At 44.9% G+C, this 18,256-nt stretch overlaps 1 protein-coding gene across 6 annotated transcripts in view; it reads left to right on the top strand.

Moving 5' to 3' along the window:
- Arhgap22 (Rho GTPase activating protein 22) overlaps positions 1-18,256 on the top strand; it is a 157,399-nt gene that overhangs the window by 48,415 nt on the left and 90,728 nt on the right. For all 6 annotated transcript variants that reach the window (XM_027389472.2, XM_027389478.2, XM_027389473.2 and 3 more), the window contains one exon: positions 3,990-4,189. In XM_027389472.2, the coding sequence (XP_027245273.1) occupies positions 3,990-4,189 (200 nt within the window). The remainder of the gene's footprint in view (positions 1-3,989; positions 4,190-18,256) is intronic.

Genomic DNA, 18,256 nt, shown 5'->3' with positions numbered 1-18,256 from the left:
TGGCTTGACTTAGACAAGGTCAGGGAGAGGGCAACCATGGGAGCAGAAGGGTCCCTCCTGATAGTTGATGCTATTCTACCAAGCACAACCTCTCTCTGCCTTATCAGGGGCCCCTGAACAACCCAATTAGACAAAACATGTCTTCCAGGTCTGTGTTCTCCAAGGCAGGACCACTAAATTAGCAAAGTAAAGACCCCTGGCAAGGTGCAACAGATACCAGAAAACATAAGGGCAGCCTTTCCAGGGCCTTGGGAGGACTTTGGGGGGAATATTGAGGCTCATGTGGACAAGGACAGAGACCTAAGAACCTAAGCCCTTCAGGTATATGGCTCTCCCCATCAGGAGTGATGAGTTAGGTGTCTCCTACAGGTAGTAGAACCATAGCAGGGAGTTCCACTTGATTAGCCATCTAGAAGGAGAGAACTAATACTGTCATTGCACCTATTACATTCTGGAGTGTACCCTCAAACTGTATACCAAAGTAAACTCTTCCTTCCTTAAGTTGCTTTTGCCAGAAACTTTGTCACAGCAACAAGAAAAGTAACAATATAGGAACTTGGTACCAAGAGTGGGACTGTAATATAGAAACTTGGTACCAGAAGTAGGGCTGTAATATGGAAGCTTCAGTGATGCTGAATGCAAAAGTAATGAACTGATTTGTTTGGTGGAGGAAATTTCAAGACAGGGTAGCATTCAGGATACATCACAGTTACTACTCACTGCTCTTCTGTAGGTTTATAGCAAAAGAGAGAAATGAGTGGAGGGGGAAAGATACAAAAATATGCTGTTTGGCAAGGAAAGGAGAAAATGTAAAGTTGAAGACATGGCAGAAGAGATTATTACCATTAAAGAGAAATCTACATCTCTATACTAGAACAATGTGAAAAGGTGCCTTAAGGATAAAAATCCATATATCAGAGGCTCTGTCTTCCAAATTAATTTCATAGGAGAGAACCTAAACTGACAATGTCACTCGAGTAGGTTGTGTAAGCTTGTGCCAAGTTTTCAAATTGCTGCTGAAGCCAGACAGTGTGTGGTGGGGGTCATAGTTTCTACAACGAGGCCCTGAGAGACCATTGTGTGAAGCTATAAAGGTAAAGCCTATGTTGAAGTAGAGATCTCAGAATTTTTGGAGATATTAGGACCACAAAATATCCACAAAGGAAAAAAAACTGCAGGCACAGACTAAAGCTGGCCCAAGAGAGATATGGCAGAGCTTGAGGTACAAGGCCTCCCTTGCCTAAATGATTCATTATGAGCCCCAGTGATGGAATGGAGCTGCAAGATTTGGTGTTTTCCCTACTGTGTTTTGGTCCTGTTATGGTCTACTCTTTTCTTGCTATGTCCTCACTCTCTTCTTTTGGGAATGTTTAATCTGTGCCATCGCATGTTGAAAGTGTGTGACTTGTTTTTTATGTTATAGGGGCTCACAGTTAAGAGACTTCCTGAGTCTCAAAAGATACTCTGTGCTTGCACTTTGATGTGTTAGAGCTGTTGAAAATTTATGAGGATTTTTGAAGTTGGTCTGAATGCATTTTTCATTATGAGATAGCCATAAGCCTATGAGAATGAGGAGTAGAAGATTATAGCTTTAGCACAGTATTTTGTTTGTGTTTTGTTTTTCAAGACAGAGTTTCTCTGTGTAGCTTTTGGAACCTGTCTATAGAACTCACTCTGTAGACTAGTCTGGCCTCAAAATCACAGAGATCCATTTGCCTCTACCTCTGGAGTGCTGTGCTTAAAGGTGTGGGCCACCACCACCTGGCTTTGCACTGTATCTTTTGGTGTCAGGTTGACAAGGGGTGGACTTTTGATGACTATCTGTTTTTGTTTTTTTTTTTTTTTGAGACAGGGTTTCTCTGTGTAACTTTGGAGCCTTCATGGTTAATATTAATTGTCAATTGACAAGATCTAGGAGCACATAGATGTCTATGAAGGAGTTCCTTAACATGCTATGACTGTCCCTCATACAACTGCAAATGCATTATAAATTTAGAATAGGTGGCAGTGTCCCTTGAGGGGCATTCTTTCAGTAATTCTTTTGTACAAACTTAAATATGATAACCACTGATACTCTCTTTATTGATCTTACATTGCATGATAGAGAAATCAAGGAACAAAAACAAACATCTGTGCAAACACATTCTTAGTGAAATACAACAGAAGCACTCATGTTGGTTATAATCCTGCTGATTTCTGCAGCTGGTCATGAGGCCTTAGCTGGTATTTATAACTACCTTCCTCTCCTACCCATTCTGTATTCCTCCACCCTCAGCAAGAACCTCAGCAGGTCTTGGCTTTTTTTTTTCCCCTGGAGGAGTGACCCGCACCTTCATTCCTGAAGGGTCTGTGCCTTTTGTCATCCTGCCTGGGTTAGGCTGTTATAGCTTTCCATTGACTTTAAGCATAGGACATGGTAGCACTAAGAGATGCCCTAAAGGATCTCCTGCACTCCAGACAATCTTTCTCACTTCCATTGTGAAGAAACAATCCCATTTCTACTTGGTAGTCTGGATCAATCACCCCTCCTAACACTTATTCCTTTCTTAGCCTATTTGTTTAAGAGCATCAGAATCTCAAAGTGGCCAGGGGGAAGTCTGAGCTTCCAGTTCTATGGAATGTTGTGTCTCCTAGCAGGAGTGCTCCCTCTTTTGGAACCAAGCCTTCTAGGCCAGCAGAACTTAAGGTCACAGGAACAGGAAGCAAAAATGTTCCTAGTTGGTCATTAGAGGTGATAGTGAGTGGAACTATTCCCTTTTCCACCCCCTTGATTCCTGGACCTGTGGATCCTGAGGATAGGAGAAACAGTTCAGTCTATCAGACACTGATTCAGAGCATATACTGCCATCTGGGGAAGCCTGCTCTAGCCCTCCAGGCTGCTGCCACAAAATTAACACTGTTACTGGATGTAACTGTGTCTTTGAAAGGCCATTTTTCTATTAGACCAGCTGTTACTGGATGTAACTGTGTCTTCAAAAGGCCATTCCATTTTTCTATTAGACCAGCTGCTTCAGGATGGTGGGAACATGGTAAGATCAGTTGATTCGGTGATTGTGCGCCCACTGTCACATGACTTGAGTTTTGTGGTCAGAAGCAATGCTGTGTGGACTATCATGACTATGGATAAGTCATTCTGTAAGTCCACAGTGATATTTGGCAGGAACATTGTGTGCAGGAAAGGCAAACCCATAACCAGTAGATTAGTGTCTATAAACTGTGATCAGGGTAAGTGTGTGTTGATTGTGTACCAAGCAGCACAGGTGCCAGGCCCAGCAGCCAGATGGGAACAGGATGCAGATCCATCTGAAATACAAACACAGCATGTTCCACTCTGTGTCGATTGCTGCTGGGAGTGAGAGGTGGCTGTGCAGTGGGAAGGAGCTAAGCTGTGCTACTCCCAAGCACTGCTCGGATTTCTCTTCAGTTTTGCTGGAGAAACACATTGTGTGGGATCACCATTCTCCCTTAGTGTAGGAGGTGAGCATAGGGCCAGCTGCTTTGCTCACTGAGTCAAAACACCACTGAGACAAGGCTGGCAAGATTGGTACCATCAAGAGATGGCTCTTTTGAATTCAATCTTAAAGATTGAATAGGACCTCACCAGCAGCCAAAGCCAAGATCTGAATGGGAGAGAAATGGAAAAAAAAAAAAAAACAAAAAGCAAAATGTCTGAGCTAGTAGGATAGTAGTATGGAAGATAAGGAATTACTGTCCCTAGATGGGACTTATCCATAAGGAGTATACCCAGAGAAGTGGAGAATTTTGGATCCCGGTGACCTCGCAGAAACTAATGAAGGAAGGCTATATACCTCCCCCCCGAATGCATGAACCCAGGTGTTCTGGCATACAAGGGGAAAGTAGATCCAACTTGTCTTGCCATTCTGGGCCCCAGGCCTTGGTCCCCAGGTAGCCTGGGTGCCAGTGGGGCTGGAGCTGGGAGTAAGAACAGACTTCAGTCTCCACACTCACTGTGTGTTCTTGGCTTCCAGCTCGCTCCAAGAGTCTGGTGATGGGGGAACATAACCGGAGCCCAGGGAGGCCCCTGGCTCCCCACAAACTGGGCCCTGTACTCAAGGCCGGCTGGCTGAGGAAGCAGAGGAGCATCATGAAGAACTGGCAGCAGCGATGGTTCGTGCTACGTGGAGATCAACTCTTCTACTACAAAGACAAAGATGAGAGCAAGCCCCAGGTAAAGCATGAAGGTCCTGTGTCCCCTGGGTGTTGTGCTAGGACAAGAAGGGGCGGGGGTAAGTTCAGAGTGTGAATGCAAGCAAATCCAGCACCCATGCTTGGGTCTTAACCCCGTGCTTGTTCCCACATCACAGCTTGTTTTTCTGGAAGACACTCCCAGCTTCTGAAATGGAAGTGTTTCCTTTTAACACTGGCAGAGTACATCCCTTCTAGCTTAAGAACACTTCCCATGTTCTGCTCAGCTCCTTGGTGCTTCCAACAAAGCCACGTGTGCACATGTTTCATTCCCATTATCTGGGAAAATGGGGTCCAGACAAGTCTAACCTTACACTGAAATCTGAATCCCCGTGAAGCTCTATGTGTGATGTCTCTACCTCAAATAGTGGTTCGTCCCTGTACTACTGAGGACCTTTCCATTTGGGTGCTCAAAACACCTGGCCTTCCACACAGACCAGACTAAGTTTACTCACTCAGAGCAGAGAGTGGCTTCATCTGTCAGGCATGGCCTCAGCACAACTGGACCACATAGACTCCAAAACATAGTGCTGTACTGCAGAGGGCCTTCCAAGACAGTTGGACCTGCAGGATTGGGGCAGATAGTGTGAGGCAGCCACTATACACTATCCCTGCAGATAGTATGAGGCAGCCATTATACACTATCCCTGCAGAAAGTGTGGGATAACCACTATACACTATCCCTGCAGATAGTGTGAGGCAGCCATTATACACTATCCCTGCAGAAAGTGTGGGATAACCACTATACACTATCCCTGCAGATAGTGTGGGGTGGCTACTATACACTATCCCTGCAGATAGTGAGGGATAGCCCCTATACAGAATACAGAAGAGATAATAATGAGGACATTCCAAGCCATTCTCCTTACCAATGCTCCAAGTTGGAAAGGACACTCAGACCACCTCATTCTCAGTCAGAAGTCACAGAGCCTTTGTAGACAGGAAACTGTGCACATCTCGGTGGTTCCCACAGCAGGGAAAGACAAAATGTTCCATACAAGCAAGATGTGAACCTGGGTGGCAGAGGATGTCAAGTTCAAAGTAAGAGAATAACTTTCCACACCTGTGTTACGTCATCTGAGAATGTCAGACGTGTCAGTTTGGTTTGCTTGTGTCTTTTCCATGTCCCCCATACTTGCTTTAATAGATATGGGGCTGGAGGGCAGGCTTCGTCTCACAGCCTGCAGTTATGGAAGGAGTCAGCCACAAGTTAATGACGTGGTGACTTCACCTCATGTATTCCAATGGTTACCTCCATTCATGGAGGGTAATTCTGCTTTCTATTCTGTGGTAGTTATGTTACCTTGATTTCCAAAATTTGTTTGCATTCAAAATGAAAAACTGTTGCATAGTAACGTGAATGAGTTTAATCCACTGAACTATATACTTTAACCATGGCTACTATGGTGAACTTTAGGTCATGCAAATTTTATAATAAAGATAAATATGTAAATAAATAGAACTCCTTTAAGAGGATGATCACATAGGTAACAGCACAAATGGAAAAGTGCATAGGATAATCTCACGAGGGTGGACAAAACTACAGTTAACAGGATGAAGGTGGTTCCGATCCAAATTGGGAAATCCTTATCTCATTCAGTCCTTCAGTTTTATACAGAAGGAAATAGGTGTCCTGAGTTCAGTGAGGCAGAAGGGAACTCTGGAGTCAAGTGAATCTGAAATCTTGCATGCTAGTTGTATGACTTGGGGAAGTCATTTTCTTTTTATCAACTAAGGTTTTCGTTCCAAAATGGAACAACAATCAAGGGCCAGTCTTAGCTCATTGAATGCTTAAAAGTGAACCCATGTGTCCATATTCCTGCTTTCACCTTCCTCCCTTCCGGCTCCACTGACCCCCTCTCCCCCAGAGATGTGTCACAGTGCCATTTTTCTTCTGGTCTCCTTGACCCACCAATAGTGTTTCCTAATTGACCTATCCATGATCTGTCATTCTGACATCAGTAACAAAAACTACCAGGATTTCACAGTCATGTACTGGGCTCCTGCCCTCATCCCCTGCTCTATTCAGCCTGCATTGCTTCCTTCTGGAAGCTGTTCATTGTAATGGTAAGTGATGCTAGGTGTTGACAACCCTGAGGTCCCTTCACTTGGGTGAAGATCCCTCTACTCCAAGTTCCCTCGTGTGTTCCTTGCTATAAACCCTGTAGTAGACCAGCCACCCCTACCTCAATCAGATGGCTCTAGGGCATGTCTATCCCAGAATTCCCCATTGCTACCATCTTTTCCAGAGCTTGACAGCTTCTAGTGGGAGCAGTAATTTAATGGCAGTAACCATATCCCCCAGTCACTAGCCTGGATGCCTCAGAAGCCCTTATCCCCACCCTGGGTCAGTCCAGGTCCTTCACCTCCAGGGAGAACAGGGCCAGCATACCCCAACAGACACCGGCCTCTGCTCAAAGCTCCTCCTGTGACTCTCTAGGTCTGTTGACACTTCCAGGGTACTGGGGCCTAACCACTGTTCCATAACCAACTCTGACTCCTGAGCAGCCCTACTGTACAGGTTCCCAAATCGAAGCCACTATTAGTCCAATTTGACATTCAGCTTTTCCAGTGTGATCTCTAACTACTGCCACAATCAACCCACAGATCTCTACCTAATTTCATGAAGTACATGTAATAGATTAATTCTCAGTGTCTGGTTCCTATAAAATATGCCCTGATCACTGTTCATAGTGACAGCACAGCCCAGCAGTCAGTACCCTCTCGGCAGAGAGCCTGCGCCAGCTATTGTAATTGTTAGGAAAGGGCACATCCAATCACCTGTGATGTTGCCCAGAGCTCAGAAGTCAGGATAAGCATCAGTCATAGCTCATGTCCATGCTTCCTCTCAAAGCCTTTGTCTCTTCTCCTCTGCCCTTCTCAGGTCAGGAGGGCCAGCAGCAGACAGCACAGAGATGAAGCAAGCATGAGCTCAAACAAAAAAAGGTCAGGCAGAGGTGTTTTTTCGAGCCCACATCTCTCCAGCCCTCCTCCGAACATGCTCCAGAGGTTTTCTTGCAGGCAGACCCTGCAGTTTCTCCAGCAAGGGAGTCCAGGGTTTTATAATTGTTCTTTTTGGGGTGTGGTTCCAATGTCTGCTGTAAATGTTCTCCCATGACAAGAAGCTTCCTCATGCTTTGGTGACAAGCTCCGCGCATTTCTGTTTCTTAGAGACATTAGTTATCCCAGGCCTTTGCCTGTGAGTTTCTTGGCACTGAGTAGAGATGGACCAGATGGAAATGGTATAGTCTCTGGAATATAAGACTGAAAAGCAGTAATGCTAAAGAAAGAGTCTAAAGCAAGCCACAGGACAAGAGTAGGTGCTGACATTTTAGCACTCATAATAAATAAGAATAAACTAGATGTATCTGCCTCTTAAAAGACAGGACATTCAGGAAGATTGAGCCTAAAAAATGAGAAGAAAAAATAAGCAAAAAATGGGGAAAGTCTGTACCAGTAACTATGAGCAAAAAGGTCTGAGCAGGGTCTCCACAACCAGGATCTGAAGTAGGAACACACACTTCTAAATTCCTTCCTAGTTAGTGGAAAATAAAGTAAAATTCAACTGTCTAGGTAAGGGCAACAGATTAAGAAAATCAAATTTGGCTGTTTCCACTCCCTAACCCCCCTAAAAAGTTACAGATATGGTCAGAGTGAAGAGAAAGGAGACAGCCTCTGATGCTGGGCAGACTGGCCAGAGGCAGCTGGTGTTTGGCTGAGCTGGATCCCAGGCAAGGCTGAGGGCTGAACAAGGCCTGCAGCTTACACAGCAGACCTTTCCCAACAGGCTGGAACTGCGGGCCTGGATATGGAGCAAGAGTCATCTTCAAAGGCTAACAAAGGATTGGGGTGGCAGCTCAGTCAGGTGCTGTGATGGGAGCATAAGGACCTGAGTTCAATCCCCAGCACCCACACAGAAAGCAGAGTGCAGGGGCACACATCTGTGACCCCGGGTGGATCCCAGGGTTTTGAGGCAGCCAGTCTAGCTGAGTCGGAGAGCCAGCTCCAGGTTCAATAAGAGACTGTCTCAAAAAATTAGGTAAAAAGCAACAGAAGAGGACACTTGGACATCAGCTTCTGACCTGAGTCCTACACATATACACAAGCATGTACACATGCACATACATGTGTGCACACATACACAAGCATGTACACATGCATAAATACACACACACACACACACACACCTATTGGAGCTAAGATTGTGACAAGCCTAGTGTCAGCAGGTGGCTCCCTCCAGAATGGCACTCAGGTGTAAGACTCTAAGTCTAGTCCCTGGGAAAAAGTGGTGGGCAGATCATCACTTCAGACTACAGATCCAGCCCTAAACGGGAGAGGTCTCTTCCCACTCCCCACTGTTCACTTCCCACTTAGCTTCCAGGCCTTTCAGTCAGGAGCAGCCCCCTCCCTGGTCCAGAGAGGAAAATGAAGAACTTTCAGGGCTTGCTAAGCAAGCAGAGGCCCTGATGGAAGACATCACACTTCCAGTACTCAGCCTCTTAGCAGTGAAGGTCAAAATGGCAAAAGAAACACAGACACATCTTTAGCAACTGCCTCATAAAATTCTGGACAATTTAACCTGCTTGCAACTGAGGGAGGACTGTGTCCAGTCTGTGGTTGAAGTGCATATTTTGTTTCATTATCCCACTTTGATAATCAGATACTCTCATCTGTGAAATGGGATACATTTTATATTCAAGACACAGGCTTTTCCATGGTATATAAAAACATCCCCAAAGATATGACATCATAGATTTGACAGCTATGGTACTACAAAGTGTGACAAATTGGTGATTTGACTAGGACTGATGGATTCATTTTTATTGATAATACAAGAATGTCCATTCGTTTTCTAAGGGTTGAGTATTTTTAACATTAGCTCTAATATTATATTAATAAGGTCAAGAAATGACCAATCTATCAAACAAAGAGAGTGGACTTTAAATTGTTTCAGCTCTTAAATTAAAATCAAGACCATCATGTTTTGTGAGGAAAATATTATTTTTCTCGTTATAGCTTTGTTGTTTATGTTCACTATGTGAAGAATAAAACATGAGGTAGTCCGTTTTGTAGAAATAAAGGGTATCTGTTTTGTGCTTTAGATGATAAATTAATAGATGCTGATACAGGAAAAAGCCTATAGGCGACATCGGAATGCTAAGTGACTTTGAAGGCCCAGAGAGACTAAAAAGTTGTCCCACCTTTTCCATTCAGACAAGTTTTCATGTAGCCGAGCCTAGCTTCAAACTTGCTATATAGCTAAAGTTGACCTTAAACTTCTAATCCTTCTGACTCCACCTCAATGCCTAGGGAATATTTATAATGAAGAGTCACATTCTGTGCATGTCCCAGCAGAGCGATGAAGGAGTTCAATGTCCTGTCTGTATGTGACCTGCTACAAAATTAGTTCATCTGTATTATCCTCTATTACATTAGTGAAATCAAGGTAGAGAAAGCAAAACAAAAGTTGTTTGTGGAGTTCGATTGTAGGTTTATGTCTCATTCTCTAAAACAGAAACCAAAATTACATAATGCCATCACCCAAAACAATAGTTTCTGTCAGAAATAAAAATAATAAAACAGTGCTAGAAACAATCTTTAAAAAAAAGACTCACAGAAAAAAAAACAGGGAGAAGAGGGAAGAGGAGGAAGAGGAGAGTTGGGAGGAGGAGAAAATGTCAGGAAGAAGCAGCCTCATATTTAAAATTCTTTGCCAGGCCTGGTAGGATAGGCCTGAAATCCTAGTTACCCTGGAGGCTAAGGCCGGAGTATCGCAAGTTCAAAGCCAGCGTTGGCAACTTAGGGAGCCCCTTTTCAAAGGGATGTAGTTCAGTGGTAAAACACTGACCAGTGTGTGTCAGGCCCTAACACATCAGAACAACAGAGAACTGTCTTTTACATCCTCTGAGAAAGACTGTAAGCATGGAGGAGACAGAGAACAAAACCTCCCCAAGAGGTCGAAGTGAGACTTCCAACTAGAAGAGAAAAATAATGGAAGAAGAATGACAGACAACCCATCTGACCTGAGGCTCTGGAGGGAGGAAAGGAAAACTCAGAGGCCGTGTCCTCAGAGAAACACTGTGATGAGCGCATAAAGGAGCGAGGGGCTGATGAAGCAGACAGCACTAGGGAGGTACAGGAAGACGGGAGGAGGGTAGAAACACAATCTCAGCTGTGCTTGGAACCCTACAGATAATGGCTAAGGCTTTACGCCAAGACATAGTAGCATAAACATAGTATTTGGGAAAAGAAAGAAAGCCCCACTTAAGAGACAGTTGAAAGTGCAGATTCCGGCAGTGGCGGGGGAGGGATGAACTGCTGTCTTGTGGAATTGTGGAGAGCTATTTTATTCCTGGAGTAACTTTGCTGAAATTAATAAGGATTTTGTGAATGCAAATAAGCCAGACCAAAGCTGGTAAGGCTTGGGGTGGACGTGGGGATGAGCTGTGAGGACAGCATCAACTGAGATTCACAGGTAGTGTTGCCATTTCTCACAGCAGTCTGTTCACTAACATCCACCTTTTCAATGGTTTTTAACTTAGCCAATAGAGAAAACAATGAAAAGAAAAGAAAAAAAATGGGACAGAGCCACGGGCCTAAAGTGTTCTTCGGATAATTAGAAATGGGATGGTAAGAGGCTAAACATGTCACTGGGCCTACCTGTTAGACCCCCGGAAAACTCAGGTATCCAGGGTCCCAGGCCACGACCTCTGTCACCCCAATCACCAGGCGGATTCGAGAGCTTGCTGCAAACTGCATGAGGCTTTATTGTAATTTAACAGCTAACCCCATGTTAGCTCGGGTCTTTCACCCACCCGCCATGACAGATGGCTAGCAAAAGACAGCTCCTAGGGCCTCCCGAGAGATCTTATAGGACAGCATAAGGGGAGTGTCTAGGGGTACACACAGGCTCACTATTGGTATGCCTCCAGGCTTGGAGGGCTTGCCCTGTGTTGATTGACCAATTGGTTGTTATGGCCCAAAGACCCTCCCAGGGTGGTTGCTATGCTTTGTGCCATTGCTGTGCGCTTGTTGGTAAAGCACACCCAGGGTTGTAAAGCATAGCACCACCAGCTAGCTTCTGATTGGTTCCTTGCCATGAGGCAGGCATCTGACCTCTAAGTGACCAAGGCAAGGTTATGGCAAGCCCGTGTTCAGCTGTTATGGCTGCCGAAAGGGGAGCTGGTCCTTTCATACCAAGGACCACCAAGTCCCACCACGGCCTCTGAAGAGTAGGCTTTGATTGTATGCTGGTGCTCAGAAGTGGACATAGACAGCATGTGTGCAGCGGCCCATCTCAGCCCACCTCAGGGAGGAGCTGAGAGGCTGAAGCATGAGGTTAGTCTTACACAGAACAGAAGCAGCGGCTATTAGCCAGAAATTGGATATGGCCTGACCTGGGTACCACAATCAATTGGGAGTTGGGCCTTCGTTCTGCCCCAATGTTGGGGGATCCGCTAGGGTTGAGGGGCTCACACTCCGTCACTGGGGAAGTCATTCTCAGCAGTACAGGCAGGAGCTAGAGGGTACAGACAGGAGGCACAGGGACAGGAAGCCCTCCTTGGCACTGGAGAAGGGGCCTGTGGGTATTGGAAATGGCAGGACAGAGTGTGAGCAGCTGTGGTGTTTGAGGGACACCAACGTGGCTCAGGCAGCTGCAGGTTCTAGCTGGGACAGTTGAGAAACCACTTTCAAGCAGACTGGGTTTCTGTTTTTGCCTTTTTGTTTATTTTGCTTTCTTTCATCTTTTCCGGGATGGTAAGTGACAGGAGGCTGGGCAGTAAGAAGCAGTAGAAAATTGATTTAAAGTTTGATTTAATTTAGCATAAAAGCCTGGGGTTGAGAGAGGGAAGACAAGATGGATGGGAAACAGGGCAGTAGTGGGAGTGAGCGTTAATACAATCAGAAATCTTTAAGGAAACTAATAAAACAAAACAACCCAAAATGAAACAAACAAGGAGTTCATTTTGTGTTGGCCAGCTACATGGAGCCTGCCCTTGGGGACGGTTGGTACACTGGGAGATACTCCATTGGAGAAAATTGATTTTTCCTTTAGTAGCAGTATCAGTTGCAAATAGCTTCTTGTCCTGTGTCCACTTCCCCCTCTCAGAGCTGGGACCTCATCTGGCTTGAATCTGTGCAGGTCCCATGCGTGTGCTGCCACAGTCTCTGTGGAACATACTCATCTTAAAAGACACAGAAAAAAAAGCTTAATTTTTTGACATTAATTATGTGTTAGGTATAGTCAACTAAGTGCATTATTCAATTGGAATAAAAAATTACAAAACAAGGAACCTTATGGGAGGGGTAGGAATGTCATCCAGTCCCATAACTTGAGGATCATAAGGAATTTCCAGCATATAGCCAGTCTCTGGCTTCCCTGAGACAATCATTGACCAAGCTTTTCAACCCCAAACAAAGCCATTGGGAGCTCCTCCCTCCCACCTCGCTTCAGAGAAGGGAGCATCTGACTTTCAGGTGAGGGATGTGGGGGCTTGACATCTTGCCTAGGCTGATGGGTATCCCGATAGCATCTAAAAGCCAGAACAAATTCAGTAAGAACTGTGCTTGGCAGGGAACTTTCATCACAGTCAAAGGCCAACAGGAACCTGGAAGGACAAGCTGTGCTAGCTGGCTTGAAGCCAGCTTATGCACAGCCAGCTTCCTTAGGAAGTTCAAGACTACAGTGGGCTGGGCCCTCCCACATCAATCAACCATCAAGATAATCCCCACAGTCATGCTTACAGGTCAGTCTGATCTAGACAATTCCTCAACTAAGATTCTCCTCTCATGACTCTAGGCTGTGTCACCTTCACAATTAAAATTGACCAGGACATTTGCCATGGATACCTGGTGTCTGGACTTCAGCAAGTTGTTTTACCAGAGTCACACATCTAGAGAGAAAAAAAAAAAAAAAAAGGTTACTTTCTGAACTGGGGCTTCATAGCTCACTAATTCGTAAGCAGAGAAAACCTTTGCTGTGATTCAAATGAACAAATGTTGGGAACTGAAGGAATAGTTCCACAGTTAAGAGTGCTTGCTACTCTTTCAGAGGATCTTAGCTCGGTTCCTAGCACCCAAGTCAAGTAGTTTACAACTGCCTGTAACCCCAGCTCCAAGCGACCCCGTGCCCTCTTCTGGCCTCTATGGGGATACACATTTACACATTTGGCATTCTCTCTCTCTCTCTCTCTCTCTCTCTCTCTCTCTCTCTCTCTCTCTCACACACACACACACACACACACACACACACACACACACACACAAAACTACATCTTTAAACTTTAAATAAAGAGTATCCCCCATAGGCACTTGTATTTGAACACTTGATGTCTCTGTTTGGAAAGAGTAGGGCCTTGCTAAAGGACGTATACCATTGACAGTCAGCCTTGAGGGTATAGCTTCATCCCACTTCCTGCTCTCCATCTGTGCTTCCTGTGTATGGATGGAACATGTGATCAGCCAGATTTCAGCTCCTAACACTCTAACACACTCCCTCACTGTGGTAGACTCACTTCCCCTCTGTATCTATCTACAAGCCAAAATAAATCCTTTCCTCCCTAAGTGAACTGAATCCAACGAAGCTTTAGCCAGTTACCCAACAGCAGGGTAACTGGCTAAGGCCCAACAAGGCCCAACCTTGTCTCTGTCGTATCATCAGTTTGGTGGAGAGCACTGAAAGCCAAGTCCTCCAATTCCATGGACCAGCAGGCTCAGTCCTGGCTGAGCTGTGTCCACTTAGTCTGATTTTCCCAGGCCCACACTCTGTAGTCTCCAAGGCTGACCACTGGCATTCTTCCCTTCCTTGGTCACATGCCCTTCTCCCTGCAGCAGGTTGGTGGCCTCTGCTCCCCTCTTGAATACAAACTGGGCTTGTGACTAGTTAGCCACTAGAATGACCCAGAAGTGATGCTACTTGCATTGCAGTCCCCATCCCAGAGAAGTCAAGCTGTGGACATGTCTGGGCAGATCACAGTAAGACAGGGACAGTGTGGAGGGAGAGAATTCCAAGGGACCTGCCAGATATGGGAGGCCCTGAACCTTCTGTCCCAGACAGCTACCAGCTATGCAGCTATGTGAGTGACCCTAGACCACGCCCTAACTGTCCCAAGCCCTGCTGCAGAATCATAATCACTCTTTTCAGGCCACAACATTTTTGGGGTACTTGTTATATAGCAATGAATGACTATAACAATTTAGAAATGATTATACCCACTTTCTAAGACCGCAAAATGTTCGGATCCACTTCTAGCCAGATGAGAAAACCTATGTCACATAGAACAAGGAAGAAAGTGCTGGGACCACAACTCCAAGAAAATAGTGTGATTCTAGAACTAACTCTTTCGATCACTGTTGTGGCATGTCACTTATGATTGCTGTGGAAAATCAAAGGCATGGCTAATGAGTTTGCAGAGCTGTGAAGGACTTTCAGTCAGCTGGCATTGACAGACTGGGTTCATGAAAAATTGTTAAGATAAAGTGGAAAGTCCTACCTTTGTTTCCAAACAGTTGTTTAATCCCATGAAGTGGAGCAATTTAATTAAGAAGTTGAAAACATATGCCAAGAATGGGATCACATTCCTCTTATTCCAGAATTTGGGAAATTGAGGTTGGAGAATTGTGAGTTCAAGGCCAGCCTGAGCTATATAGTGGGACTCTATCTTAAAAAAAAAAAATGTCAGGGATAGAAAGATGGCTCAGTGGTTTAGAAAGCTTGCTGCTGTAGCAGAACATGGTTCCTAGCACCTATATTGGGCAGCTAACAACCACCTGTCACTCCAACTCCAGAATATCAGAACCCTCTTCTGACCTCTGAGAGTGCTTACACACATGTGGTATACCCTTGCATACACATACATACATATACACATTTTTTAAAAGTCAAATGAAGAGTTCAGGGTTTTAATTAGTTGAAAGCTCAGTAGAAACTAACAGTAAGATATAGTTGCAAAAAAATCTAATGAAGACCTTAAGTCATATTACAAATACGCACAAATTATAACAGGGGAGGGGAAGCCCTGATGAGCTTGGTCATGGCCAAAAAAGGTCCATCTGGAGAAAGATAGTCCCGTTTAACACTGCATTTTCAGTATGGCAGAAACATCGATCCAGGAAGATGAGAAGCATGAACCTCCCACGGATCAGAAAAGCAACTCAGTACATTGCCTGGGGCAAGGAAATCTTGGAAAGAGTGTTAAATAAGGCAGTCCTCGTAGGAAAACATGAACAGACTTGCTCTATGTGACCACTCTGTTCCTATGGAATAGCTTGTTGGAGCAGGTGAACACCAGCCCGGGGGGCTGAAAAAGTAGCTTGGAGGAGAAGTTAAACAGAGATGATCTCTAAGGGTCTTTCTAGCAAGGAATGAAGACCTAGATTCAGCTAGACCAGGGTGATTTTCCAAAGCCATGTCCTATATGAGTCAAAACCAGAGGAGAAGCTAGTGAGCTCCGCATCTGTCAAGAGCAGCACTTTCCCAGAATTCCAGTTGTTGGTGACCATCATGGTCTTCAGCTGCCATCTTGTGCAGAGCATCTGAACCCTTGGCTCCATGACGGGCCTGATGAAAGTCTCGGAGGAGACACAGTTGGAAGTGGACACCATGGGAGCCTTGGACCTAGGAGCTCCCACAAGTCATAGGTGGTCAGTGAACTCGTTCAGGTTTCCTCTTCCCTCCTACCATCTCCGTCTGCAACAGGTAAATCAGTTAGCAATGTCCATGCCCCTAGGCAGGACAGTCCCACCACAGACCCTGGCACAGCACACTCCAGTGGATTCGCTATGCCCAGAAGGAACACAGTGGTGCTTAAAGCAGCCTTCCTGCCATTCAAGACACCTCAGCAGTGGCTGAGACGTGGACATGACCTTGAGTTGACTGGCTCTTGATAGGTATCTGTTAACATGGCAGAGAAAAACTAAACTGTGGATCTTTCCTTGTTGACTAGAGCCTTGGAGAAACTTCAAATGTCTCTTTAGTGAAGAATTGCTAGACTCTTATAAAAAGAGAAGTATAGGGACTGGAGAGATGGCTCGGTGGTTAAGAGCACTGACTGCCCTTCCAGAGGACCTGGGTTCAATTCCTGGCACCTACGTGGCAGCTCACAATTGTCTGTAATTCCAGTTCCAGGGGACCTGATACCCATGGGGAAAAAAAAAAACACCAATGCACATAAAAAAACAAACAAACAAACAGAAAATTAGTTATTTAGGTCTAAATCTGAGAATTCATGTTTTTTATGGGATCCTTCTATGTTTGCAGCCATTTAAGAACCATAACTTCCTGCTGTCTATACGTATCAAAATCTGAGTTCTAATCAAACAAGTTAAATCAAAAAAGCTATATTTACAAATTGGCAACCACAGCAGCTCACTTTTAAACAAATTTAGAACAAATTTCCCCTACCTGTACCATGTCAAGGACAAAATATGAATGAAGTTTCTTTAAAACTTGCCTTAGCCGCATAGTGGTAGTGCATGACTTTAATCCCAGCCCAGGGGAGGCAGAGGAAGGCAGATCTCTGTGAGTTTGAGGCCAACTTGGTCTACAGAGTGAGATCCAGGACAACCAGGGCTACACAACACAGTGAAACCCCGTCTAAAAATAACTTGCCTTACACTTTCCTAAAGCTCTGGAGGCAATAGTGGCACTAACTGGGAATATATTATAATATTGTAATTACTATAAGCAATAGTTATATGGGAATATACTGCCACTCATCTAGGAAAGGAAACCGTCACTACTCAGCCACTTTATCTTTTGAAACCGACCTCTGTGACCCCCAAGTGGTGTCATGTGACTTAGGCAGGTGAGGAGGGGGCGACTATTAGTTCAAGGCCAGCCTGGGCTAAATAACAAGACCACCTCAAACAAAACCAATCCCCAACTTTTGTATTTCCTCCAGGGTCCCTGATCATTCATAAAAACAAAGTGACCTCCTCTTGGTCTACTAATTTAATTCAGCATAAAGCTCCCAGGCCCTCTTAACACTAGATCAATTCTTTGGCTTTAAGTTGAACCCAGTTAATTTACAGTAATAGCTGGAAGGTTGTCTGGTAAATCATGAGCTTTGTCAATTACTGGGCAGAAAAATGAATTGAATGGCATTGGGGCAGCAGGGAAGTATACCTTACTCATTGTTTAGCTGAGCATGACTTTCTTTGCGTTAGTGTTTAGCCATTCTAGCTCTGTAATGCATTGGTAGAATACTGAACTACTGCTCATCAGCATAATTTAGGTGATGGGAGATGGCTTCTGTCAAGCTGATGCCTTTTCTAGGCTGCCAAGAAAAATAGGTATGTTTCCTAAAGAGTGTGCAGTGCTTGCAAAAGTTAGGGAAACTTCTGTATACCCCAGCAAAAGGCAGCAGGTGCTCTTGGCTGCAGGCAACTCATCAAGTCAGGGTGGCACGGCTGGGCAGGTGGGTGAAAAGTATTTATACTGTGCATCTCCAATTAGCCTGTCCCCTGGTAGTGTAGTAGCCTTCCTCTCAGATGCAACGTATACCCCAGGGCATCAGCATTGATGTTGGACTTTCCAGAAACACCGTGAGACCAAAACCATTTCCAGCCAAGGGAGGGTCCCACTCACTTCCAAGTGGACCATTTGACTCATCCAAGTCCCTAAGGGGTATTCTGGGCAAAAACAAACTTCTTAAGACAAATGTTCCGACACCCATCTAGACTCTGGACAACGATGGGGTGTACCATATATGATAACAGAATTGCCCTCAAGGCAGTCTGTTCATTTTAGAGTGAATTGGTTACTTTTGTGTCACTGTTACAAAATATATAGTTATATGAAAAAACTAAAGAGACGGAGAATTTATTTGGGTTCACAATTCAAGGGTCCCTTCTTCAGTGCTTGGCTCTGTTGCTTTAGGGTCCATGGTAAGGGAAACTGTTGTGACAGTGACAGTGGGATTGTGTGGCAGAGGCTACGCACTGCATGGCAGGTAGGATGGAGAGAAGGGAAGGGACAAGCATTAGGGATAACCTTCCAAGGCATACTTCCAGTGACCCACTTATTTCAGCTAGAACCCCTTACTGTTTG

Source organism: Cricetulus griseus, assembly GCF_003668045.3.
Source record: "Cricetulus griseus strain 17A/GY chromosome 1 unlocalized genomic scaffold, alternate assembly CriGri-PICRH-1.0 chr1_1, whole genome shotgun sequence".
NCBI classification, from domain to species: domain Eukaryota; kingdom Metazoa; phylum Chordata; class Mammalia; order Rodentia; family Cricetidae; genus Cricetulus; species Cricetulus griseus.
Note: the sequence above shows the minus strand (reverse complement) of the source record. Positions and strands in the feature narration are given on the sequence as shown.